The sequence below is a fragment of the Miniopterus natalensis genome, chromosome 2 (assembly GCF_054644295.1).
Source record: "Miniopterus natalensis isolate mMinNat1 chromosome 2, mMinNat1.hap1, whole genome shotgun sequence".
NCBI classification, from domain to species: domain Eukaryota; kingdom Metazoa; phylum Chordata; class Mammalia; order Chiroptera; family Miniopteridae; genus Miniopterus; species Miniopterus natalensis.
This window is the reverse complement of record NC_142082.1, coordinates 179905505-179932008: the sequence shown is the minus strand read 5'-3', so window position 1 is coordinate 179932008 and position 26504 is coordinate 179905505. Positions and strand designations below refer to the sequence as shown.

General features: G+C 57.7%; 1 protein-coding gene across 2 annotated transcripts in view; it reads left to right on the top strand.

Moving 5' to 3' along the window:
* The window catches only part of ELFN2 (extracellular leucine rich repeat and fibronectin type III domain containing 2), a 47115-nt gene extending 20833 nt beyond the window's left edge, over positions 1–26282 (top strand). For both annotated transcript variants that reach the window (XM_087813991.1, XM_016222612.2), the window contains one exon: positions 23326–26282. In XM_087813991.1, coding sequence (XP_087670117.1) covers positions 23787–26282 — 2496 coding nt within the window. In that variant the 5' untranslated portion in view covers positions 23326–23786. The remainder of the gene's footprint in view (positions 1–23325) is intronic.
* Positions 26283–26504: the final 222 nt, after the last annotated feature.

The following is a 26504-nucleotide window of genomic DNA, read 5'->3' as shown; positions in this document are numbered from 1 at the left end:
CAATGGGCATGCAGGGCTGCAGAGGCCGGCCTGCAGTGACAGCTGGTAGCGAGAGGGACCTCTGCAGTGGACAGCAGTTTTGGGGCTGCCTTCCTGGGCCACAGGTTTCGGACCCGGTCCTCCTCCATCCCAGCCGTGTTCCTCTTATGCTCTGAGCCTGCGCATCCCTCCGAGCCTCACCTGGACACCAATAAGTGGAAGTGTGTTCCCCCTCCTTGTCCACTGGTCTGTCCACCAGCCCACTGTGCTCAGTTTCTTCCTGTGTGGTCCCGGGCAAATGACCTAAGTTCTGTGTGCCTCCAGTTGCTTGTCTGAAAATGGGCATAACCGCACCCACCAGGTGAGCCATGGAAAGCCCCCGGACGGTGTCTAGTCTGTGGTAACTACTCGGTGGCTTCCTGTGCCCCTGCAAACGAGGCACAGTGTCTGGCCTGGGCCATTCCTGGGGGTGCACTCAGGGTGGAGGATACAGGGGGGACCTGCGGGGAATGTGCCAGCTCCAACCCCTTTCCCCCATCTTTTGGAGGCCCCAGCACTGGGCTCTGTTGGTGCCTGGCACACAGGAGTGCCACCCTGGCTTGGTAAGCTCATCACTGGGCTTGGACAAGGCCCAGGACAGGTCCTGACTCCTGCCCAGCTACCTACCCGGTCCCAGAACACACTGAGTCCCTGGAGGCCGAGCACTGTCTCTCCGACCACTTGGCTAATGGCTAATGGGCCATTTGCTTTTTTGTGTGCCAAGGAGGCATCTCTCAAGCTGGCATGGTGGGGCAGAGGCTCAGGAGAGAAAAGGGCTAGGACTGGTGACTGGACTCTTACTGTGTGGGCCGCCCTTCTGTAAGCCTTGGTTTCCTTATCTGTCAGCTGGGCCTAATGATGTATTCAGTGAGATCAGCTGAAGAGGCATAAACTAGGGGTGGCAAACTCACATAGCCACAGAGGACAGGTCACTTGAAGGTGTGCATCTGGTCTCAGTAAGGCAATAGGGTGTAGTGGGGCCTGTGGTAAATACCAGGCTCAGGGTATGCCTAACGGCATCAAACTGGGATTTGGAGCCAATTCTGAGCTAGCCAACAAAACTGATCCTCAGGCCACATTTGGAGCTGCCAGCTGCCCCAGAAGGTAAACTCTACAAATGGATTAACTTGGGGGGGTTGTATTTAACTTTCCTTTACATAATAACAAGGGCTAATGTTTATTGAGGGCTTGCTCTGTGCCAGGAGGGAGCTAAGCACTTTATTGGGATTATCTTGCTTGATCCTCACACTAACCCGAGGCAGGCAGGGTGCAATTGCAATTCCTTCTCTGTAGATGAGGCAATTAAACCAGAGAGGTTAAGTCAGAGTGTGAGGTCACACAGTTGTGGGGGAGGAGTAGGGCTCATCTCTGGGCCTTTGGATTCTTTATCTGGGGGTTTTCCCTCTGGTTTCCCCCACATTGGGGCAGGGTGCAGAGAGGGAGGCAGACAGACCCACTTGGCAGGGAAACACCAAAGCTGCAGCTTTTCCTTTCTCTCGCCGAGGAGGCTGGGAGGGAGGAGAAACAAAATTAAACAAACGAAGGATGTTGCGGAGCTCAGGAAGAATAACTTATTTTTTATGAGCTTGTTAACATTTGTGAAGTTAAGTAAGCAGAAATTTATGCCCTTCATTTGCATGCATTAAAGGGAAGGCTGCCTGGGCCCAGTGTAGTTACAGGAATCTCCGTGCCTCCCAGGGCAGCCGCCCCTCGGCTCACACAGGCAGCTCCCACTCTGGAGGGTTTGCTTGGGTTCTATTTGGTGATTTTCAGGTTCAGCTGCAGCCCCTGTTTCCGGATGGATGGCCCACTCCTGTGGCTGTGACTTTCCTTGCTGTGTCTGGGAGCAGCTGACTTGGATACCATTAGAGCAGTTGGGTCCTCAGTTCAGAGGCTGAATGTTCTAGAAACTGTTTCCAGCCTCTCCAGGGGCCTCAGAAGGTGCAGGAGGCCCAAAGGTCATCATCTTTGCTGCCCAAGAGCTGTGGGCACGTTGCTTTAGCTATCTGGGCCTCAGTTCCCTCATCTGTAAAATGGGAACACAGCCTCATGTGTCCTTCCCACGATGTCCCTTTTCTGAGACGACATTGGGTTTGCCGGGGGAGGGGTCATGCTCCCTTTGCTAGTTGACCTGGCTCTTTGGGGAGCTGTTGTTTCCCACGGGCTGGAGAGAGTGATGATCCTTCCTCTAGGAGGCTTTACTGGACACCCCTCCCAGCTTAGGCCACCTTGTCCTGCAGCCCTATGGCTCCCTGCTTTCCTCTTGCAATGATTGGTCTCCACTGGTCTCCTACAGGACTCCCTTGGAGCTGTGCACTTCCTCAGACAGTGCCACCTCTGTCCTGATCACTGTGGATCCTGCAGCTGTCCCAAGGCTTGAGAATTGGTATTAAATGAAAGAGCGTGAAATACTTAACCTCAGCCTCGTTTTCTTTCCTTTGGAATGAAAAGTCCCTTCCAGGTGTGGGGTGACTCATGGCTTTGAAAGCACTTTCAGGCTGATGCCATCTGTCGTTTGATCTCCACCTTTAGATTCCCCTGCAAAGAAGGCCAGGCCAGGACTGTGATGTGCAGTTACCGATGGGGAAGCAGAGGCCCAGGTGGAAGCATGGGATTTGAACCCAGCACTCACTCACTCGTTTGTTCAGTGAGACTTTTGAACTCCTGCTCTGTGGTGGGTCTTGGGGATCTTGGGAGGAGTAAGATGGGGGTCCTGCCCTCCAGGGCCTTAGAGGCTGCACTCAATAGCCAGATGCATCAAGGGTCGGACTCTGCCAAGTGAAGGAATGAAGTCAGGAAAGCCTGGGGATTTTATTCGGACCCCACAGGAGTCAGCTGACAGGTAACACTGGCGGCAGGGAGGAAGGTGACAGCCACTGTAGTAGTTCAGGTGAGTGGCTGGAGGCTAGTGGAGAAGGGGAGAAGGGAGGGGATTCCTGCTGGTGGTTGTTGGCTAGTGAACTTGTTCCCTCTGCCTCTGGGAGCTCAGGGAAGGCTCCAGAGGGAGGAAGTGTGTGTATTCAGCAGACTCTTCTAAAGCATCTGGTGGGGGCCAAGCCTTGTGCAAAACACCAGAGCCTTGGGGTGAATGAGAACAGTCTCTGCTGTTGCGGATCCCACAACCAAGGGGGAAGGTAGATGCCTGGTTGGGCTAGAGGGCTTCCTGGAGGAGGCAGCTTTGAGTCCTGCGTAAGGAGTGGCGTTCACGAGGTGGAGATGGGGCAGGAGGGCACACCAGCCCTGGGCATTTCGAGGATAAGGGTCAGGAGGTGTGAGTTCAGAGAAGGGTGAGAAGCTCAGTGCTGGGGCCTGGGAGTCAGGAAGGAGGATCTGGGATTCTGGGGAGGAGGGAAAGCTCAGAGAGCCCGCCAGGCCAGGAGAGGGAGTCTGGACTGTCGTCTTCCAGCAGCAGGGGGCAAGCTGGGCATTAGAAACGGGTGGGATGCTGTGTTTCAGAGCTCAGAGTGGGAAGAGCTGAGGGATTAGGGAGGGGAGTTCTCGGAGCTGTTGTTCTTGGGTCTGGCTGGAGGGGTGGGAAGAGGTGGTAGAGATGGGGGAGGGGGGTCAAAGGAGGGGCCAAAGTAAGGGAGGAGTCGGGGGCCCAGCGCCAGATTGTGGGGGCGTGTGTGTGGATGTGCGTGCATGCATGGTACATGTATGCATATGTGTGTGCATGTATGTGTGCGCAGTGGGGAGTGACTTGTTCTGATAGTGTCCGCCTTGCAGGAGGGTGTTGGAGGGCAGATTTGCAGAGACAGGGCCACGCCCTATCACAAGGGGTCTCAAATGTTGGGATAAGGACCTGGGAGGCACCGAAAGCTTCCGAGCAGGACAGTGACCCACAATCGTGCTTATGCTTCAGGAAGTTTCCTCGGGCAACTGTGCCAAGGATGGGTGCAGGCAGGGTGACTGGGGGTGTCTCCCGGCTGCTGCACCTGTCTGGGGAGCATTAACGGGTGGTGGCAAAGCAACGGAGAGGAGAACAGGTGGCGGAGCACAGGGAAGGCGTGGAAGAGGTGGTGTTTGATCAGGGTGGCAGAGGGTGAGCGGGTGGGGCTCTGTGGAGGTGGGAGGGAGGACACAGCAGGTGGCTGGAGTGCAGGTGGAGGGCAGTCTATTCAGGATGCCTTTGAAGGATTAAAGAGAAGGTCTGAGCCAGAAGAAATATCATTAGTGAGGACCCAGCCCGCGGCATTCTCCACCCAGCTCTGTGCACCCAGCTCCCTGCGTACAGCTGCCTGGCTTTGGGTAGGTCCTTGATCCTGGGGCCTTCACTTGGTTGTCTGTAAAGTGGGGATACTGTTAGAAGCTGCCTGTTGGGGTTGTGGTGAGGGTTAGATGAGATAATCCACCTGCAGCCTGGCCTGAGAGATGCTTCGTAGTTACTGGGTGAGTGTGGTCAGGGCAATCACGGCTGGCAGGCTGGGCAGCCTGCCATCCCCAGGGACAGATGAAAAATCTGCTCAGAGAAGCTGTTCAGCCTGCCTGGGGCCACACAGCTGGAAGGGGTACAGAGAAAGGATCTGAATCCAAGTTGTTTGGGCCCCAGACTTGGTGCTCTTTCCTCAGTGCCTGACTGCCTAAATGCCCAGAACACCTAAAATGCCCAGCCCAGGATGCTCCGTGAACACTGTCCCCTCCTCCTGCTTGGAGGCTCCTGGATTCAGTGCAAGGAGAGTGGGCAGGAGTCCAGTTCTGATCCCTATCTCTGCCCCACCAGCCGTGAGACCCCAGGTCAGCTCCTTGCCCTGGGAGCCTCTCATCTGTAAATGGGGCCCATGTACGAGATAACGGCCGCTGGCCCAGCAGAGGTCCTGGTGGGATTCTGTTCACTTTTGGAAATGAATGTGCTAATGGAGTTTGCTTGACCAGAATTTACTGAGCACTTGCTATGTGCTGGTCTCCCCATGTTGAGGGTAGGGACAAAGGGGGACTTGGCTGTGGCCCCCACCTTCAGTGTGGGTGTGTGAAGATAAAGCACCCAGAAGGCCAGGGGTGTTACCTTACTTTAAGCAATCCCAATCTGTCATAATTTAAATATTTTATAAGAGATATTAGAGATTGGTTATTTATTTTACAAAATAATTTGCAGGAGGGTTTCCTTAAATAGCAACAATTTCCAGTGGGTGTGCACTAGGTTTCCGTTTGCCTGAGTCTCCTCCTGGTCAGGGAGTTCCTTGCTCGTCTTTGTCACTTCTACTTGGTGCCAGGTACCCTGGGCTGGGCATGCAGCAGGTGTTAGGCATAGAATATCTGGTTGGCAGGTTGCAGCCCCCTGGGGATTCCCAGCCCCTTGGGTGGCGGCAGGTCCTCAAGGATGTTAAGCCCTCTCAGTTAACCATCAGCTTTGGGTGCCTGGGGGTTAGTGGCACCCTCGGCCTCTCTTCTGTCCTTCTCTTGGCTTTGTGGTGCTGCTCGTGGTGACAGCAGTCAGGGGCTTGCACCCTGCTTGTACTGGAACCCCAAATATGCTCTCTGCCCCTTCCTGCCCTGGGTTTCCCACCTCTTGCTGGTCCCTTGCAGGCCAGAGACCAGCCCAGGGCCTCGTGCATAGGAAGCCCAAAGGCATGTGGGTAATGTGCCATCACTGAGGGGACTCCCAGGGTGTCTCATCCGTTCTTGTACAGATAGAAGCCAGAGCCCTGAACGGGAAGGGCCTGGTTCAAGTCCTTGCTGCCACAGAGCGGATGGTGAGGGAGTCAGCAAAGGCAAGGCCTGTCACCCAGAGCGTCGTGGCAGCGGAGGGCCTGGGGAGGAGATTTGAGCCCAGAGGAGGGATGAATAGCTCCATAGCTACATGTTGGTATGTCTCAGGCTCTTCCACCTCCTGGCTGTGTGCCCTCAGGCAAATGGCTTCACCACCCTAGGCCTCAGTTTCCTCATCTTTCAAATGGGTATAATAGTGTCCACCTCACAGGGCTGTAGAGAGGGTTGAATGAGGTAATTAATGTAAAACGCTTATTAGGGTCTGGCAATGCAGTGAGTGCTCTGTGCACAGGTGCAGATGGGAGGGCTGGTGGCCCAGCCTCACCCCTTACCAGCAGTGACTGGAAGGCCACTTTGTCTGAGCCTCTGTTTCCTCATTTGAGAAACGGGTCTGATGACTGTCCTCCTGTTACGTGGGGGGCTGTGTCTGCACACAGATGAAGCTTGGTGAGATCTTCATTACAATCAACCAGGTTCCCTGTGGCATTGACCACAGCCCCGCGTTTACTGTCTTGACTTGACAGGATGTGCTGTGGGGCCTGAGCTTCAGCAGGGAGCACACTGTGCGTGCTGGGTGGCCCAATGGTGGGAGGACAGATGCCCATCATGGGGTCGGGCAAGAATGGGGAGATTCACTGTGGGAGAGGAGGCGCTGCCCTGGGGAGAAAGCAGGAGGAAGGGTCTGGAGCGGGCGGCTTGGTCAGGTCCTGTGGGGCCTTGATCTTCAAGGCTATAGCCTGGGAGCCACAGAAGCTTCTGGAAGGGCTTTAAGCACGGAGCCTTCAGTGGATGCATGATAGATGGCATTTTGAGAGGCTGTCCGGCCACCAAACAGAGGGGAGAGGAGGAACCCAGGGGATGCCTGGAGTTGCTGGGAGGCTGTGGTTGCCATCCAGATAAGACCCACTGGTGGCTTGGACACAGGTGTGTGGCCTGGGCAGGTGTCGGGATGGATTGGAGATGAGGGATAAGGCAGAGAGCGGAGTCAGGTGTGACTCAGGTGGTGGGACCGAGGCACAGAGAGGTTTGGTAATGGGCCCACAGTCACACCGCCACTGGGTTGGAGAGTGAAGCCTCAGACCCAGCATTTGTAGGAGGCAGTGGCCTGGCCTGCTACGTTGGTGGTGAGCGGCCACGCAGAGGCGTGTGGAGTGGCGGCGGAAGGCAGGCCAGAGCCCGCAGGGCGAAGCTGGCGGTGGCATTCTCACGCTTCATTCGCGGGTTCTGCTCAGCGCCAGGCATAATGGAGATTGATCAGGGTGTCTGCCAGGGAATGGGGGATCCATTCTGTGTTGGCCACGGTTCCATTAAGCAGGGATTGGCACACAGAGGAACCATCAGGGAAGGATGGAGCCAGGGCAAGACTGCATCCGAGTGTGCTGCCTCCCGGTGGCATGTGTGATTGTGGGAGACCCGTTTATAGCCAGCACCAGCATTTCCTGGGGAGATGGCCTGGACCTCGCTGACCTTGGTTTTCCCATCTGTAGAGTGGAGGTTGTTCCAAGTAAGATGGGAAAGTCAGGACTTAGCACAGGCCTGGGGCATGGTACATGCGGGGCGCCGTTATTATTACTGTTGCTGTCATCGTTGTTGTATTGCAGCTGGAGCCCACCTTTGCTGGTAGTGGGGTCAGTGGCCTCTCTGATTTGGGACATGTCATGGTCTGCCGAACCAGCTTAGCTCGGGGACAGATGATGTCCTTGAGATGATGGGCTGGTGCGAGGGCCCGAGGTCCACAGGCTGCAAAGCCTAGGCCCAGGTGTGATGTGAGTGGCGGTCCCGGGTGGGGAGGATCAGGAAAACTACAGGGAGGATCGGCTTTTGTGTCATGGAGAACAGAGGGCCGTGTGAGTCTAAGAGAGACTTAAGCGCAGGGAAGGGACACTGGAGCCGGCAGAAGGATGGGACAGGGTTGACTTTGAGGAGACTGGGAGGTGCTTAGAGACTGTCCTTTGCATGATTTTACCAGGTAAACATACAGGAGGCCCAGAGATGGTAAGGGCCTGGCTCAAGGTCACACAGCAGCTGGTGCTGGGAGCAGACCTGCTGGCTTGGGGGCCTGGGCACTGCCCCTTTCTGTGAAGGAGGAATGTGATCATTTATCAGGGGAGTTTAATAATGAATGAAGCCGAATGCCTTTAATGCAGGCAGCAGGCCGAAAGCAATAAGGGACTCTGTATTAATTCGGAACTTAATGAATATGCAGGTGTGTCTGAATGATTAATGGGGCTTCCTAAGGCCTTGGAAAGGAGTGCGTGAGCTGCTGCTGATGGAAATATGAATATTGCATAGGTCTGGGAAGTCGAATAACCTGGGAGCAGGTGGGCATTAATGAACCCAAGGTCTCCCGCGCCACAAAGGGCTGAATATACAGACGCTCGGGGGCACATGTCCAGTGTCATGGCAAAGGGCTCTCATTTCTTGCTGTGTGATCTTGAATAAGTCACTGAATCTCTCTGAGCCTCAATTTCCTCATCAGCAGAGTGGGCATAAAAATAGTACCTGGTTCCTGGGATCCTGAGGACAAAATATGTGACAAGTCCTTAGCACAGTCCGAGCCTCTGGTAGCTGTCATAGCCTTTCTAGGAAGGAAGGCAGAGAAGTGGTTGAGGAAGACCAAGGAAAGTATAACAGTAACAATTCAATTCCCTTAAGTGCGGGCCGCACTTTACAGTTTGTAAGGGGGGTTTTCCCTCATTAGTCTACCCCTTTGCTCCTTGCAGCATTTGCTTGGGGTAGGGCAGAGGAGATGGGCCTTGGGGAAGCTGGAGCTCAGAGAGAGCTGGTCACCCAGCCAGCAGGGGCAGAGTCGGGCCTGGGCCCATGTCTACACCCCTTGCCGTGAACCTCAGAGGGGCTGGAGGTGGAACCCCCAGTCAGCAGGAGGGCCCCTCCACTCACAGACCAGAAAAGGCCTTTGGAGTATGTTGGGCCTGGGAGTGGTCCTGCATCACCTCTCACAGCCTCAGTTTCTCTACCTGTCCAGTGAGGGTCTGTCTGCCCAGTCAGGGCTGTTTTGAGATTTTGATGAGAAAAATAGGACACTGACCCTTACCTGTGCTGGGTCACTGGGGAGTCCCAGGCTCTGCAAACGTCATCCCGTGATGCTTAGAGCATCTCTACTGGAGTTTGTATATACCAGCCCTGTCTCGTTCCTGGGGAGCGGTGGGTGCTGGGCCACTTGGTAGCTTTGGGTTCTTGGGCATGTCCCTTAGTCTTTCTTAGCCTCAGGTTCTTCATCCTTCAAGTGGGTGTAATAACATGGCTGTTGTGTATTAAGTGTGTGGGCCAGGCCACAGTTGGTACTGGGTGCAACGAGATCCCCACCTCCCCCGCGGCCCCCACCCTGGGCCCACACCCCAGCCTCGTGTCTGGTGCCCCCTTTTACACTTTCATGATGCCTTAGTCATCCTTTCAGCCCATGAGTATTGATGGAGCACCTCCTGGGTGCAGTGTTGGGTCCTGGGTGTGCAGGGTGAGTGAGGCCACCGTCCCTGTCCCTGTCCCCGTCAGGCAGAAGGCAGGTGTGAAACCAGGATTGCTTGATGCAGGCTCTGATGGACCACGGGAGTCAGAGGACAGCCCTGCCTGGATACAGCGGGCAGGGCTGGGGAGAGGGGCTTGTTTATCTTGCGTCTTCCCCACCACAGCTCCCACTGAGGCTGTGTCTTTTGGCTGTGAGTCCTCAGCTCCCAGCAGGAGGGGCTGAAAGAATGGTTGTTGGAATGATTGAGGGAGTGAATGAGTGAATGGCTGGGGTCTAGGCCCCTTCCCCTGCCTCTTCCCAGCTCCAGGCCAGCGAGCAGAGGCATAGCCAAGCCCTTCCCTTGGCTGTCCCGGGAGGACACAGGGCGAGCCAGTGCTGCACCCTTCTCTTTGCCTCCCCGGGCCTCTGGCTGGGGCCCGAGGGCCTCCCTCCTGTCGGCCCGACTGGGTCAGGAAACTGTAGGCTGTTGGGTGAAGAACCTGAGCCATTGTGGTCATGGTATTAGCATGTTGCTGACTGAGGAGGAAACCAAGGCCCAAGGGGAAAGGGCTGTGGGGCAGGGCTAGGGTGACAGCACCCCTGGGCTGCTCCTCAGGCATGGCCTGGGCGTGCTGACCTTGCTGCGTATTTATAGTCTCTGCTGATCTATATTAACACGGGGCCGCCCCGGGCCTTTGCAGCCTGTGGATCTCAGGAAGGCTTTGAACCCTCGGGGGGCTCTGGAATCAGAGCTCATCCCCATGGGGAAGTTGAGAACGTGGCTTCTCACTTTTCCCCTCATAGCCCTGGGGCTCATGCTGGGCCCTTTGCTGGAGAACCGCCCCGGCCTGGGCCTGGGCCGGAGCAGCCTTTGGTGGGCTCGACGGCTTTGTCTGGGGTTTGTTGTCATGCCTCGCTTCCCGCCAGCTCTGCAGGGAGACCGTGTATCCAGCATGGCATCGAGTGCATGGGCTGCGTGGCCTCGGGCAAGCCACCCCCCTCCGAGCCTCAGTTTCCTTATCTGTAGAATTGGGCGCAATTCCCACCCGACTTTGTGGGTCAGCCTCTGAGTGCTCAGTGCTTGTGAGCTGGAGTCACTGTTTACACTCCTCATGTCTCTTCTAGTCTTCGTCATGAGCAGTCCCCAGAGCCCCTGAGGACTGGAGTGTCATCTCCGCTGGACAGATGAGGCCACTGAGGCCCTAGGGGCGGCATGACTTACCAGGGCCATGCTGCCTGTTGGGCTAGAATTCGGACTCACCTAAGTCCGAATGTTCCAGCTTCCCAGACTCCATCTCCTTCCCAGGGCCCTCAGGGTCCTTGGGAGGCCAGACTCCTCACCCCACCAGCTTGGTTCCCACCCCTGTCGCCATGGGAACAGCTCCACTAACTCTATGCTTCTCTTACAGAGCAGAGACGACTGGCCGCCCTGAGCGCAATTCAATTCAACAGACATTTACTGAGTGCCTACTATGCGCCAGGCCTTAGGCTAGGCACTGGGGTGGGGGAGCAGAGAGGAAGATCGGGGTCCCGGCCTCAGGTAGCTCCGGGCTGGGGGGCTTGGAGAAGACAGGCAAGGGCTGAACAACAGCTCAGAGCCAGGAGAGAAGCTGCCTGCAGGGCTGGAAGCAGCAGAGATACCTGGGTTCAAGTGCATCCCTGGAGAGCTTCTGTCCCTTGTCTGTGCCTCAGTTTGCCCATCTGTAAAACAGGGGGGAAGAAGTGGGGGGAGATAGTCTCTAGGATCCTTCCAGGATTCCATGGGGAGGGAGCCAGGGGATGGGACAGAGCAGGGAGGCTGTCACTCTCCCTGCAGAGAGGAAATCCCTGAAGGCTTCTTGGAGGAGGAGATATGCAGTCTGGGCTGCAGAGGGTGGAGAAGTGTGGGAATGGCACCCCAGAAAGAGCATGAGTAAAGGCCCAGAGGCCATGCAGATGGGCAACCCCGCAACTCGGTAGGTTGCAAGGAGATGTTGTGGGGTATGAGCTTAGAGAGGAAGGGAAGGGCCCGATGGCTACCCTTTGGAGTGGGAGCTCTATTTTGCGGGCTATTGAGGATGGACAGTCAAGAACAGATGGTCCTGCTTGTCCTGTGCCCTTCTCCCTGTCTCCTTGGAATACAGGGTCACATTGCTGTAGAAGCTTGTGGCCATGGTCGTGCCTGCACTGCAAGCTTTTTACACGGAGTCCCCACTGTAACCCAAACTAATGAGCATTAAGGGCCCCCCCCAAGACGAGAATGCCTAGGCGGAGAGAGGGAAGCTTTTTGCCCAAGGTCATGATCTGGCTTCCCAACCCCCCATGCTTCTCCCACTAGTGCTCACTAAGGGGGGTATCTCTGTCCTGTGTGGCATCTCCCATTCTAGAAAGGTCCCAAGCTCTGAGGAGTGCCTGTCAGGGGCACTGCAGATGGATTTGGAGGGGGAAGAGGAGGGAGAACCCCTCAGATGTTAGCAGGTCTGGGCTTTCTCCAAGACCTGAGTTTCTACCCCCACAGTTACCCTCTGAGATGGGGAGTGAGGCTGGGCTCCTTCCCACTTTACAGATGAGCAGACTGAGGCCCTGAGAGTTATGTGGCTAGTTCAAGGTCATGGCAGTGACAGCCTGGGTAGGGAGCCCCATCTCCTCATCACTTCTTATCTTGGTTCAAGTCCCCTAAGATTTGTGCAGAAACCGACCCCCACAGCCCTCCCCAGGGAGTGGAAAAGACCGGCATTGGAATCACAGACCTGGGTTCAAATCCTGGGTTTGTCTTGCACAGACGGTGTGATCTTGAGCAAATCATTAATTACTGAGCCTTGGTTTCCTTACCTATCAAGGGAGAGAGCAGGCCTCTTTCATTCAGTCATTAACAGATATGTATTGAGCATCTACTGGGCGCCCAGCGCTGGCTCTAATGGAGAAGCTGGGCCCTTCCTGGGAGAACTCAGTCTAGGTGTAAAAGCAGCAGTTATGATTCCAGTTACGACAGAGGAAGCCCAGGGGGCTGTGGGAACGCGCAGGAGGACCCCCTCGACCATTTTAATTGGTGGGGGAGACAGGAGGGCAGGAGAGGAAAGCAGGAACCAGCTCCACAGGACCCCATGATCAGGGCTTCTGACGTCTGCTGTTGGAATTTTCCCAGATCAGTAGGGAGCCAATGGAGGCTTCTGAGCAGGAGAGTGCCGTGCTCAGATTAACGTTTTAGAATTTGCTCGTCCTCTGAAGGGTGGAGGATGGATGGAAGGGGTGGTAAGATTGGAGGCCGAGACCAGTGAGGATGCTAATTGAGAAATTCATTTGGGGCGGGGGAAGGAAGCCGGAGCAGAGCAGCAGTGGGTGGGGGCACACAAAGACCTTCCAGGTGCAGGGAGCTGGGCAGCTGCGGGTGCTTCTTGCTGGCCAGGGAATGGGGGACAGACGCAGTGGTGGGGAGTGGGCAGGTGAGGGAGGTCAGTCCATTAGTGGACGTGGATGGGTAGAGTGTCAGGTGCCAGGAAGGAAGCAGCAGGGATACAGTGGTTTGGGCATGGTCAGCACATGGAAGTTGGTAAATGACGCCCTGGGAGGGTTTGAGCTGGGGGCGTGGGGGGAGTAGGAGAGAGAGAGGGCTGGGACCAGGACCTCAGGGAAGGCAGGGGAGCTGCAGGAGGAGCAGCTTGGCAGGAAAGCCGAAGCGTTGGTCCCTCTCAAGGGTGGGCATGGTTTGGTAGGAAGGGGTCAGGACTCAGGTCGGTGGGGAAATGACAGAAGTCACCTGTGTCAGGCACTTTTTCCAGGGCCAGGTGCAGAGGAGGGGCCCAGGCGGGGCAGTTCCCACCTGTCTCCTCACCAGAAAGCAGACTGGTAAGGAAAGCAGACCCAGTCTGTCCCCTTGCCATCTGGAGGAAGGTGTTTGAGAAGGAGGGGAAAGGGGAGAAAACATTTGCATGCATAACAAGGCTGGAGTGAGGGAGAGAGAAAGAGGGAGCAGGAGATGAAAAGAAATTACCATACGCCAGGATCTTGTTATTCAACCCAATTTTCAAAGGACCACAGCTGTCGCACTGAGATAATCCGTTAATTATAACAGCCATTGTGCTTCGGCAATGGGGAGAAAAAGAGGCTGGGGCCCAGGCCGAAGAGGGTGTGGGGAGCAGGTCGAGCAGGTCGTTGTGGGGCTGGACCTATGAGAGGGCCAGGGACAGGCGAAGAGAGCTGTTGCCCTCAAGAATGGAAGGGAGACGCTGTCAGGGGCCAGGCCTCGTCCCTTTGCTGCTGCCATTGTCACATCAGTGGGCGATGAGGACCCAGGCCCCATAACCGTACCAGCAGCGGCTAACGTTAGTGAGCACTTACTGTGTGCCAGATCCTGCTCTGTAGCTGTTCACTCTACCACTCTCTGAGGTAGTGCCTTTCTGGTCCCATTTTACAGAAGAGAAGACTGAGACTCAGGAAAGAGGTAGCTTGCTGGGGCCACGCTGGTGGTTCAGTGGCAGAGCTGGGATTTGAGCTGGCTGTGGCCCACCCCTCCAGGAGAGCCTTAGGGAGGGCTGGTCTCCGTGGATTGGCCACACTGACTTGGTGGCCATGTGTCCCGAGCAATGGTTTTTGCGCAGCCAGCAGTCATGGGTTGGCCAGCCCCTGGGCATTTCTGGGGCTCCTCTGTAGGGACAGAGCTTCCTTGTTCTCTGATGCCACAGCTGCAGGCCTCTACGGGTCCCCCTCCACTCCAGAGAAACTAGTCTTACTGCCAGGAGAGCAACCCCATGTGACCGCCTGGTTTGGGGGTGTGATGGACTGTGGCCCTAGATGGGGCCTGGAGAAGCAGTGGGGAAGACAGGCAGGAGTCTCAGGTGAGCAGAGCAAGGAGAACCCAAAGGCTGTGGCCATCCCAGAACCCCCCCCACCTAGCCTAGCACTGCAGGCCCTGCTCCGGGGTGTGGCTTCAGCAGCTGCGGCCTTAGGCCTCAGGCCTGGTGGTGTCCGCACCAGCCTTCCTAGAACCTCAGCCCAGGCTGCTGGCAGTGTCTGATGGGGTGGGAATTGTATTTGGGAATGAGTAAGCCATTAACCCCAATAGGAGCCCCAGACTTAACCCAGCAACCTAAGCAGCATTGTTGGGGAGCCAGGGGCCCCACAGAGTGACAGGCATGTCTGGGGGCCTATATGGGTGCTCCCCTGGTTTGGGGTTCCTACCCCAGTGGGCCTGTTTGGAGCCTAGCCGGTGAGGGTTGTGGACTGGTCAGGGCAGCTTGAAGTTCCATAGAAATGGTCCCCACAGAGGCAACTCAGTAGACATTTAGGACCAAGGAATTATAGATACATCATAGAACTCTTGAGCCCCAGACTCATAATCAGAGAGCCCCCCAAAAAGGCCCAGAGCCACCAAGCCAGTGAGGCAGGCATGGTGGTACCCGTGTGCCCCAGACAGGGAGGCTCATGGAATCCCTTCCACAGGGTGGGATACTCATTGTCCCCACTCTGGGGTTTCCTCTATTGCTGGCTTTGAAAACTCCGGTGGGAACCTCAGCCAGAGAGGTGGGCAGGAGGTGGGTGCACCGGGGAAGGTGACACCTGCTCTGTTGCTGATGGGTTGCAGACTCTGGGAAGCCATGTCTCCCAGGGTTTTCAGTGGATTGCAGAAATGGGGATTTTAAAAATAAAATCTCCCAAGTTTTCAACTTTGGCAGCTAATAAAAAAAATAAAAATCTAAAAACGACTATTCAGATGGAACAGGATTCCATGGCATCTCTTGATCCAGAGCTTGATGCCATGGAGGGTCAAAGCCACTGTGTAGCAGTTGTGAGACCTCAGTTTCCACCTCTGTAAAGTGGGAATAATAAGGTTGTGCTGAGCATTTAAACCAGTTAACGCCAGGTGTGCTTAGGCCCAGCCCACGTAAGCGCAGGACTGTTTTCATCTTGCCCCAGGCTGCCTCTGAGTGGGCCGCACTCTCTGCCACCCGGAGCCTCCACTTCTCCTGGTGGGCCCCTGATCCGCCACTCTGCCTTGGGACAGCCCTGAGGATGTTGGAAGGCAGGGAAATGTTCACCCCTTGGGGCCCTGGAGGAGGAGCAGGTGGGAGAGGCAGAGCCGGGAGGGTGGGCCTAGCTGGCGCCTAGTACATAGTAGGTGCTCCATAAATGTTTATTGAATGAATGAATGGAGGCCATGCAGGCAGAGGCAGCCGCACGTGCGCAGGCACTGGTGAAAGAGCGGGTCCAGTGGAGACTGGTGAGTAGTGCCCGGGGCCACAGCTGAGTGGGGGCCTGGGGTTTGCTGGAGCCACGGCCAAGAGGCCAACAGGGACCAGATGGGGTGGCAGGGGCCAGGTGGGGTGACAGGGGCCAGGTGGGTGGTCAGGGATCAGGTGGGGAGGCAGGGACCAGGTCGGGAGGCAGTGGGCCAGGTGAGGAGGCAGGGGTCAGGTAGGGGGACAGGGGTCAGCTTGGGGAGGGGGAGGGTCAGGTCAGGGAGGCAGTCATCTGAATAGCCTAGAGGATTCTTGGAAAGCCAGAGATGACCCTGGGATGGGAGTAGAAGATGGACTTTTAATATGGTCATCCTTGGCTGTGGGCAGGAGGATCACATGCTCTATCAAGGTGGTGGGTGGGGTGGGTTCTGGGCTGCTTGGGGCTGGGGAGTGGGTGCCAGGGAGTGGGCCGTGTGGCCCGGGTTGTCTGTGAAGAGCTTCCCACAGAGTGAGTGTTGGGGCCTCTCCTGTCAGCCTGCTGGGTGGTTTCCCAAGGCCAGGCCTTTTGGTAAAAACCCTTCCATCCTCCTGCCCACCTCCTTCCACTGAGGTCTAGACACAGCACAGGTGTTAATGACAGATGTGACACCCCTGGGAGCAGGGGAGGCCCAGGGACCAGTTGAGTGCATGGGGAATGACCCAGTAGGCAGTTTACAGAGGGCTTTGGGGTGGGCCCAGTAAAGCAGAGACACATGTACACAGCTCTTCTCCCTTGAACAGATGAGGAAACTGAGGCCCAGAGGGGTAAAGCATTGACCTGCTAAGGTCACACAGTGAGCCAGCCACCACTGTGTCTTAACTGCCTGTAACACTGCGCACTAGCCCGATCCCCTTCTTGGGCCGGGTTCACTGGGCTCGGAGCTGAGTGCCCAGTACATCGAGGCCTTGCAAACCCAGTTACTGTCAGCTGCCTCTGCTGCTCAGGCGGTCTTCTTGCTGAGCTCTTCCGGGTAAGTTGGAGCTCAGTGCAGTGCCGAGGACATAGTAGGTGTGCAGTAAACACTGCGGATGTATAGGGAACGTGGGTGAGTGTGCAGCTGGTTGGACAGTGTGCCCTACCTGCCCCGGGGGAGAGCTGCAGGCCGTTTCCCGTTTCCTTGTGACATGGCTATGTGGCCTGCTCGCCCAGTGCAGGATGGCATGAAGCTGGGAGCCGGTGCTGGGTATCGAGGGGCAGAACCCAGCTCCCCCGAGATGTGGAGCAGCTGGCACAAAGGCCTGAGACTAACAAGATGTGAGTGAATGGGGGTGGACAGACACCCAGCACCTCGGGTGAAACCCAAACAGGGCGTCCTGAGGACATTGGAGCTGCCTGGTGGTATGTGTGAAGGGAGTGTGTTGACATCTAGGACAACAGGACAAGGACACAATGCTGGCACACTCTCACTGCTCTAACAGGCATGGTGTCACACCAATGGAGGCAGAGGGCCCCTGGTGCCTGCCACTGCCTAGACCACTTTGGCACTGATGCTTGACTCCAGGTGACACATTTTTAGGAGGGACCTTGGCAGCAAGCATGACCCTGGGCAGCTGGACCCAAGGGTGGGGGACTCGATACTGTGGCATAGAAGGAGCAGTGGAGGGCCTGAGGCTGTGTACCTTGAATAAGCAGATTTCAGGGGCAGGAGATAACAGGTTAGTAAGTATCCAAAGGGCCTTGAGGGGGATCACTGGCCGTGTTCTCAGTGGCTCTAGATAGCACTGGGACCAAGAAACAGGTATGAAGCCAGGTTTGGCTTTGTCATATAAGAAGAAATTTCTAACAATCAGAGCTGGTCAAGAGGTAAATAAGTAGCTTCAGATGGATACTGAGATCCCTGTCACTGGAGGTATGTAAGTTGGGGGGAATCACCTCTGCAGGGATTCTGGAAAGTCAGGCAGTTATAAGAGCTCAGGCCTCTCTGGGTTCCTGGCTGTGTGGTCTTGGGTAGATCATGGCACCTCTCTGAGCCTGTTTTCTCACCTGTGAAATGGGAAACATAAGGGGGCTCATGGGGCTAAACATGAGCACCCCACAAGAAGAGGGGCCACTCTGATATTTAACACCCTGTCCCTAGCCCTGAGCTCTCATTCTACACATCATGTCCTGGGCACATGCTACATGCCTGACCCCCCTGATGGGGGCTGGGGAGGGTGTGATAATAAAGAACTAAATGATGTTAGGTGGCATTGAGTGCTCTCAATGGACCAAAGGCAGGCTTGAGTGGACAGTGGGGTCATCTCAGATTTGGTGTCAGGGAAGGGTGGGATTGGGGAGAGCAGCTTAGGAGAGACCTGAATGAGATGATGGGTTGTTCAGATACTGGGGGAAGAGCGTTCCAAGCAGAGAAATAGCACATGCAAAGGCCCTGAGGTGAGAGCGGGCCTGGGGTTTGAGGAGCATAGCTGGCCTGGAATAAGCACTTCCTGCTTGATGGAAAAATTGACGTCTCTCTCCACTTATGCACAATCCATACTGCACACTTTCCTAATAAGTAGGGGAGTGTTGTCACAAGGGGCAGGAAATCCACCAGACAGCCCATGCATGTCCAGTCCCTGCCATGGGACCAGCTATTTAGAGGAAGCTGGGGAGGAGAGAACCTCAGCTTTCTCATCTGTAAAATGAGGCTGACTAACAGTGCCAGCCATGCAGGGTGGTATAAGATTTAAGGAACATATATGTCAGACACAGATGAGACATTGGGTAAAGGATAGCCATGACTACCTTACGAGTGTGGAGACTAAAGCCCAGAGAGGTTCATTCATATGCTCTATGTCACACAGCTCAGCATTCAATCGGAGGACCCTCTGCCTCCAACATCCATGCATTTTTATCTCTGCCCTGCAGCTGGGGCTCATTGCACCTGAAATCCAAACAGTTCACCTACTAGACAGTTCAGTGGTGAAGGCATAGTTATCCCATTTTAGAGACAAGGAATCAAGTCCCAAAGCAGCCTGTCTGAGGAACCCTGATGAGGAGGAGGCAGACACAAGACCCAGTGTCCAGCCCGGGGGGGGGGGGGGGGGGGGCAGCCTTTGTCCTGAAGGGCAGAGTTAATAGCCCATCTCCGGGACCCCTGGCCTGGTGCTGTGCTTCTAGCAGAGAGAAGAGAGGTGGCCCCCTGCCCTGGGAGTTCTGGCTGGTACCAGGAGTCCTCAGTCCTCCTGATCCTGGGTAATGGCATTGACATAGCCAGTGGTGGTGACACCTCGGGGAGCCTTGGCCAGCCTGTCCTAGGGCAGAGCCCATGCCAGGGCTTATCAGCTGCTGCAAATGAGATTTCCCTGGCTCAGCCTCATGTCCCTGCTCCTGGGCGGCTGGGACACGGACTGCCTCCTCGACTCTATCCTTGGATCCCTCCAGTGTCCCCGCAGGAGTGTGGCCCTGTGAGAAGCCTGAGCGGTGCATTTACTGGACCCCCTGCTCTGCACAGGGGATATCTGTCTCCACCATGTCCTGGAGTTTTGTGGGAGCCCTGAGAGATGGGTGGCACTCACCTTGCCACACGGGTAGGGAAACTGAGGTTTGGAGAGGGCTTCAACTCGCCCAAAGTTTCTGAGCTGGCCAGCCCTGTGTCTTCCTTGCTAACTCCTGCTTCTCCCCCATTCAGCCAAGGAACACTCAGGCAGACCTCACCCTGTTCATCCTCTCACCTGGCCCTGGGAGGGGGAGGCCAAGGACGTGGAGCCCAGGGGAGCAGCCCTGGGTGGTGAGGTGCACATTAGCCCATTGCAGCCTTGAGAAGTGGGAATTACTCAGCCCACTTCATGGACAAAGGCACAGGTTCATGCCCTGTGTCCCGGGTTAGCCGAGGGGGGCCACGTCAAGGCAGTAGCTAGCTCCCAGAGGGGATTCGAGGTTGGCAGATCAGAATCTGTCACTTCCACACTGGGTCCTGGGCCTGACCTACCACCAGCGTACATGTCCCTTCCCCAGTCCTGGCCTCAGTTTCCCCTCTGAGAAGGGCTGGGAGCGGCCTGAACAAGGACTCCTCAGCTGGGATTCTGAGTCCACAGAGGGGTACTGAACCTTGTGGCACCTGGAGAGGAAGGGTACAGACATCGGCCGCTGACTCTGGGGGACGGTGTTGCTGAGGCCCAAAGAGGGGGAGCCATTTGCCCAGAGTGATTCAGACATTGTGCTGTGCCCACTCTGAAGTGAGACCCGCACCTGAGCTCTGCCCCTCAGTTCCTTTGGGCCTTGCTGACTTGCCTCCTTCCTCTCTATCCGAGGTTGTCCCCATGAGAAGGGACATCAGGTGGTATGTAGCCAGCTAGACTGGGGCCCACCCCAAGATCCCTCGATGGCATGCTGCCCCCCAACTTTGCCACGTTCCTTCTTTGTGGTAGGAGAGAGGGACCCTTAGAGAGGTGCTAGTGGGTCCCTTTGGACCCGCCCCACTCATTGTCGTCACACCTGTGGGGGGGGGCGGGCACAGTGGGGACTGGAGGGATGGGGAGGGGTCCCTGCAGGCCAGGTCAGCCAGGAGCACTGTGCTTTGCCAGACACCGTCCTGGCCCAGACTTCGCCCTCAGCCGGCCCTGCCAGGCTCGGCACCACCCAGGCCCTGGGCGGAAAAGGCCTCTGCTTCCAGCAGCTGCTTCCTGCTGCTTCCCCTCCCCGAGCTGGTCACAGGCTGTATTTCAGCGGCTCAGCGAGGCCCAGCGCTCATCGGTCTCCCTGTCCCTGGGTGGGTGGGTGGGCAGCTGGCGCTGTGTCCTCTCCTCTACCCCCGCCCATCTATCACCTCGCTGTGCTGCGCTATGGGCCATTGGTCCCTCTATCTCAGACATACCTCTGTTCCTCTCTCTCTGCTCGGCCGCCTCCATATTTTTGCTTTTCAGTCCTCAGTCCTCACCTCTCGTCTGCAGCTCCCTCACCTCCTTCCCTTTTCTCCCCTGCCCCCAGGTGTGTGTGAAGTAGCATCCTGCTCCTCCCACTACTGTGTGTGCTGGGGGGTCACACTCACTGAGCAGGGGACGGGCGTGATCCTCAGGACCCTAGTCCCAGGCCCAGGAGAATCACCTCTGGCCAGCACCGTGAGTGGGTGCACGGCAGGCTGGGGGCCAAGCGCTGCTGTCAGCTCCTTCAAAGCCTGCGGTCCCCCCTCCCTGGCTGCGTCAGGCCTCCATGGGTGGTGGGCAGGCAGCCCAGGGACAAGGACAGGGACATGGTAGCTGACACACACGGGACAGGGTGATGGCAGACCCTTTTCCCTGCTCCATCTGAGTCACAGGGGAGAGTGAGGGTGGAGGGAGCTGGACCCTGGACTGAGCTGTCTCAGAGACCAGGAGGAGTGGGAGAAAGGGCCACGGGCAGGGTCACCTTGAGCACTCAGGTGGACAGAGCTCAGAGTGGCTGAGGTGGGGGTTGGGAAGGGACGAGATGGGACAGGACTAGCTTCCACCACAAGCCTGGGTCCCTACTCCCTTCCCTTCCCCCTCAGCCTTTTCATACCCTCCCCCCCAGCATGGCCTGGGCTGTCCTAAGGCTCCAGCAACTCAGCTCAGCTCTGCCCAACAGCCCCCGGGCCTGGCTGAGGGCGCACTGGTTTAGGCAATTCAGATCTGAGGATGGGGTTGGGGTGGGGGGGTCTCTGTGGAGCTAAAGTTGCACATGTGCACACATATGTGCACATAATACATGTTTACCGTGTCGACATATAGGCAGGCGTTTGCCTGTGTTCCCCGAGATGCCCCACACACATGCCCGTGTTCACTCTCGGGTACCCCTGTAGCTGGTCTCGCGGCCGCATAGCCTGTGCACACGGGCGTATGTGTGTGCTTACGCCTGCCCGCACATCCATCTACTTGCACGTCAGCACACCCCTGCAGTGGCGCTCTGAGCCAGCGCACACCTGCGAGTGCACCTGCATACAAATGTGGTCCCCAGACGTTCCTTGCTGGAGGAGCTGTGTTTGGAGGGCTCTCTGACAGGGCAAGTGCAGGGACTCGGCCTCCTCCAGTAAAGCCTCACTGCCTCTGTGTGTGTGTGTGTGTGTGTGTGTGTGTGTGTGTGTGTGTGTGAGAGAGAGAGAGAGAGAGAGAGAGAGAGAGAGAGAGAGAGAGAGAGAAACGGGCCCCAGAAGGGTGGGACTGGCCAGGGGGTCCCCCAGGAGCCAGAGGCCACGTTGAACAGGAGCCCAGGTCTCCAACTCCAGCCTCAAGATTGCGTTGCACAGTCAGGGATAGAAATGCTGTCTGCTGCCCCAACACCCCTTCCTGCCCGCTGCCTCCAGGTGCCCCCCCACCCCGTCTGGCCCCTCAGCCAAGGCCGGTCCTGCTGGGGATGTGGAGGCGTGAGGCCACCTCTTCTGGAGGTCCCGATGGTCACAGCCTCTGACCCCGTTAGCCTTTAATCTGAGTGGTCATCTGGACGCCCTAGCCACCTGCCACCGCAACAGAAACTGCCTGCTTGCATTTCTTTGAACTCTTTCCCCTCCCACCACCCTTTCCTCTGTTCCAGCGGCCTCTGGAGCTTAGGGCTGTAAATTGATTTTGCTTTAAAGACAAAGGTTTAACATTTCTTCTCAAAGCGTTTTCCTTCCTGGAGTTTCCCAGGAGGACAGGAAACAGAGGTGGCTCTCATGAACAGCCTTTGGCTTTCTTTATCCAAACATGAATTTCTCTTGCCTGATCTTCACACCCCTGGCCACTGCCCAGGGCAGAGGGGGGAGCACTGGGCCCTTCCCTCAGCGGAGAGACCGCAGGGGTGAGGGAGAGGGGGGCTGGAGCCCCATCTGGCTGAGGGGCCACGTCTGGCTTGCCAGGCCACCGAAACAAGTGTCCCCTGGTCTGGGGTTCAGTTTCCCCACTTGGAAAATGAGGGTCTGTAGGCTCTGAGCCGTGCACTGTCCTCCTTGCCCATCTGCATCTTGGGCATGGGCAGCCCAGCTTGCCTTACTTCCCCCACCGGATGGCTGGGCAGGGACCTGGTCCCCACTTTATGGATGTGGAAACAGACTGGTAGTGCTCTTGATCTACCTAATTGGGCCCAGTGGACGGGGCTCCAGGCCTCCTGATTTCTGCTGCCTCAGGAGCCTTGATCCTGGCCCAGGCTGTGCTGTATGACTCATGGCAACTCCCTGCCCCTCTCTGGCGAGGCTTTGATCACTTTATTCTGGAGGTCTTTGGTTTGGCTTTTTTGCCTGCCTGAGGGCTCCTCCCCTTTCCCCATCTTTGAGGAAGTGGGATTGGGGGGGTGTCTGGCTTCCCTCTCTTGCCCTCTCTTTCCCTCAGCTCTGCTCCTGTCTGTAAGAGGAGCTTGTCCCATGTCCTTCCCTTGCAGGAGACCCCAACCCCCGAATCCCCCTGCTTGGGGGGCCCATAGCCATGCTGCTCTGCTCCCCTCCCCCATGGGAGCCAAGACAAGGGAATTATTTTTGGAACAAGAGCGGTTACACAACAAATGAATTATTTATCTCTGGGCATGGAGGAGAAGAGGCATTTTGCTGGGCTTCTTAATTCTTTATCTGGATTGGAGGGTGCTTGCTTGGGTATGTGGCTGTGTGTGCACGGCCCGTTTGTCCTACACAAGACTGGGCGTGCTTGTGTGTCTGTGTACCTGTGTGTGTGTGTGTGTGTGTGTGTGTGTGTGTGGAGTCTGGATCACGTGGGGCATGGGGGTCTGTCTTTGTGTGGGGAGGTGGGTGAGTGTGTATGTGCCCCTGGCCTGTTACCTTGCCAGTTTCCCTTCTGTACCCACTGTCCTCAGACTCTGTCCCTCCTCCCTCCTTCCTGGCCCCCAGCTCCCTCTTCCCTCTCTTGGCACCCACCACACTCTCCTCTTATGTAAGGGACCCCAGAGTGCTGCTGGCATAGAGGACCCCTGCCCTGTGGGAGGGGGTGGAGAAGGGACTGGGGGGCCTGCATTGGAATTTGAGGGGCCATTCTGAGCCCCCACACTGATCTGTCACCCCCCCTCTCGGTGCTGCCTTTCAGGAACCAGGTGACAGATGGGTCTCTTCCTTCCTGCCCCTGTCTCACTTGCTCCCCCTCAGAGCTCCACTCTCCAGCCTTCCATGGGAATCGTCTGAAGTTCTGAGCCCAGAACCCGAGGAGAAAGGAGAGGCGGAGGCGGAGGAGGGAGAGGAAGTCAAGCTCTGAGAGCCACGCACTTTCCCGGCAGAAGAGCAACGCGGGAAGCAGGCTGTGGGGCCCGCAGCACCGCTGGCCCCTGCCTGGCCTTGGTGCCCAGTATCTGCTGGTGGTGCCCCAGAAAGCCCCAGGTAGTTGGCTCTGGCGGTGCCTGCCTCACCTGGGGCCCCTGCGCGGGGGGTCGCCCCCAAGATGGTGGCAGCCACAGGGAGGACTGTGCTGCCACCCCCAGCCTCCAGCTGCTAGGCCCTCTGTGCCCCCGCCCTGAGCCGAGGCCTGGCCTGCGAGGGGCCGCGGGCAGCGCCATGCTGCGCCTGGGGCTGTGCGCAGCCGCGCTGCTGTGCGTGTGCCGGCCCGGGGCCGTGCGCGCCGACTGCTGGCTCATCGAGGGCGACAAGGGGTATGTGTGGCTGGCCATCTGCAGCCAGAACCAGCCGCCCTACGAGACCATCCCGCAGCACATCAACAGCACCGTGCACGACCTGCGGCTCAACGAGAACAAGCTCAAGGCCGTGCTCTACTCCTCGCTGAACCGCTTCGGGAACCTCACCGACCTCAATCTCACCAAGAACGAGATCTCCTACATCGAGGACGGCGCGTTCCTGGGCCAGTCGAGCCTGCAGGTGCTGCAGCTAGGCTACAACAAGCTCAGCAACCTGACCGAGGGCATGCTGCGCGGCATGGGCCGCCTGCAGTTCCTGTTCGTGCAGCACAACCTCATCGAGGTGGTGACGCCTGCGGCCTTTTCTGAGTGCCCGAGCCTCATCAGCATCGACCTGTCCTCCAACCGCCTCAGCCGCCTGGATGGGGCCACCTTCGCCAGCCTGGCCAGCCTCATGGTGTGCGAGCTGGCCGGCAACCCCTTCAGCTGCGAGTGTGACCTCTTTGGCTTCCTCACCTGGCTTGTGGTCTTCAACAATGTCACCAAGAACTACGACCGCCTGCAGTGCGAGTCCCCCCGCGAGTTTGCTGGCTACCCGCTGCTGGTGCCCCGGCCCTACCACAGCCTCAACGCCATCACCGTGCTCCAGGCCAAGTGCCGCAATGGCTCGCTGCCCGCCCGGCCTGCCAGCCACCCCACCCCCTACTCCACCGACGCCCAGCGGGAGCCCGATGAGAACTCAGGCTTCAACCCCGATGACATCCTTTCGGTGGAGCCGCCTGCCTCGTCCACCACAGACGCGTCTGCGGGGCCGGCCATCAAGCTGCACCACGTCACCTTCACCTCGGCCACCCTGGTGGTCATCATCCCGCACCCCTACAGCAAGATGTACGTCCTGGTCCAGTACAACAACAGCTACATCTCCGACGTCATGACGCTCAAGAACAAGAAGGAGATCGTCACCCTTGACAAGCTGCGAGCACACACCGAGTACACCTTCTGCGTGACCTCACTGCGAAACAGCCGCCGCTTCAACCACACCTGCCTGGCCTTCACCACGCGGGACCCGGTCCCGGGCGACCTGGCGCCCAGCACCTCCACCACCACGCACTACATCATGACCATCCTGGGCTGCCTCTTCGGCATGGTCATCGTGCTGGGAGCTGTCTATTACTGCCTGCGCAAGCGGCGCATGCAGGAGGAGAAGCAGAAGTCTGTCAAGGTCAAGAAAACCATCCTGGAGATGCGCTACGGGGCCGACGTGGAGGCCGGGTCCATCGTTCACGCTGCCCAGAAGCTGGGCGAGCCCCCAGTGCTGCCCGTGTCCCGCATGTCCTCCATCCCCTCCATGATCGGGGAGAAGCTGCCCACCTCCAAGGGTCTGGAGGCCGGGCTGGACACGCCCAAGGTGGCCACCAAGGGCAACTACATGGAGGTGCGCACCGGCACAGGTGGAGATGGCATGGCCCGGCCTGAGGATGACCTCCCGGACCTGGAGAATGGCCAGGGCTCGGCCGCTGAGATCTCCACCATTGCCAAGGAGGTGGACAAGGTCAACCAGATCATTAACAATTGCATCGATGCCCTCAAGCTGGACTCGGCCTCTTTCCTGGGGGGTGGCAGCAGCGGTGGCGGGGACCCCGAGCTGGCCTTTGAGTGCCAGTCCCTCCCCGCAGCCACAGCAGCCTCCTCGGCACCGGCCCCTGGGGCCCTGGAGCGCCCCAGCTTCCTCTCACCCCCTTACAAGGAGAGCTCCCACCACCCGCTGCAGCGCCAGCTGAGCGCCGACGCCGCCGTGGTCCGGAAGACCTGCAGCGTCTCGTCCAGCGGCTCCATCAAGAGCGCCAAGGTCTTCAGCCTGGACGTGCCCGACCACCCGGCCTCGGCGGGGCTGGCCAAGGGCGACTCCAAGTACATCGAGAAGGGCAGCCCCCTCAACAGCCCGCTGGACCGGCTCCCGCTGGTGCCCACGGGCAGCAGCGGCAGCGGTGGCAGCAGTGGAGGCGGGGGCGGCGGGAGCGGCGGCGGGGGCAGCGTCCACCACCTGGAGGTGAAGCCCGCCTACCACTGCAGCGAGCACAGGCACAGCTTCCCCGCGCTCTACTACGAGGAGGGCGCCGACAGCCTGAGCCAGCGCGTGTCCTTCCTCAAGCCGCTGACCCGCTCCAAGCGGGACTCCACCTACTCGCAGCTCTCGCCCAGACACTACTACTCGGGGTACTCCTCCAGCCCCGAGTACTCCTCGGAGAGCACGCACAAGATCTGGGAGCGCTTCCGGCCCTACAAGAAGCACCCCCGGGAGGAAGTGTACATGGCCGCGGGCCACGCCCTGCGGAAGAAGGTCCAGTTCGCCAAGGACGAGGACCTGCACGACATCCTCGATTACTGGAAGGGGGTCTCGGCCCAGCAGAAGCTGTGACCCTCTCCTCCCTGGTGAGGTTGGAGGGGAAGGGCGGGGGGCACGCGGGGAAGGGCCCGGGCAGCCGGGCAGGGGCGCGCGGGGGGCCCGAGGCCGAGGAGTGGACGCACACGCACACCCGCACGCACGCACCCATGCACACACCTGACCACCACCTGACTGTGAACAACCACCCGACAATAACGGACAGGAAAACAAAGACCCGTTCTCCTTAAAGTTTAC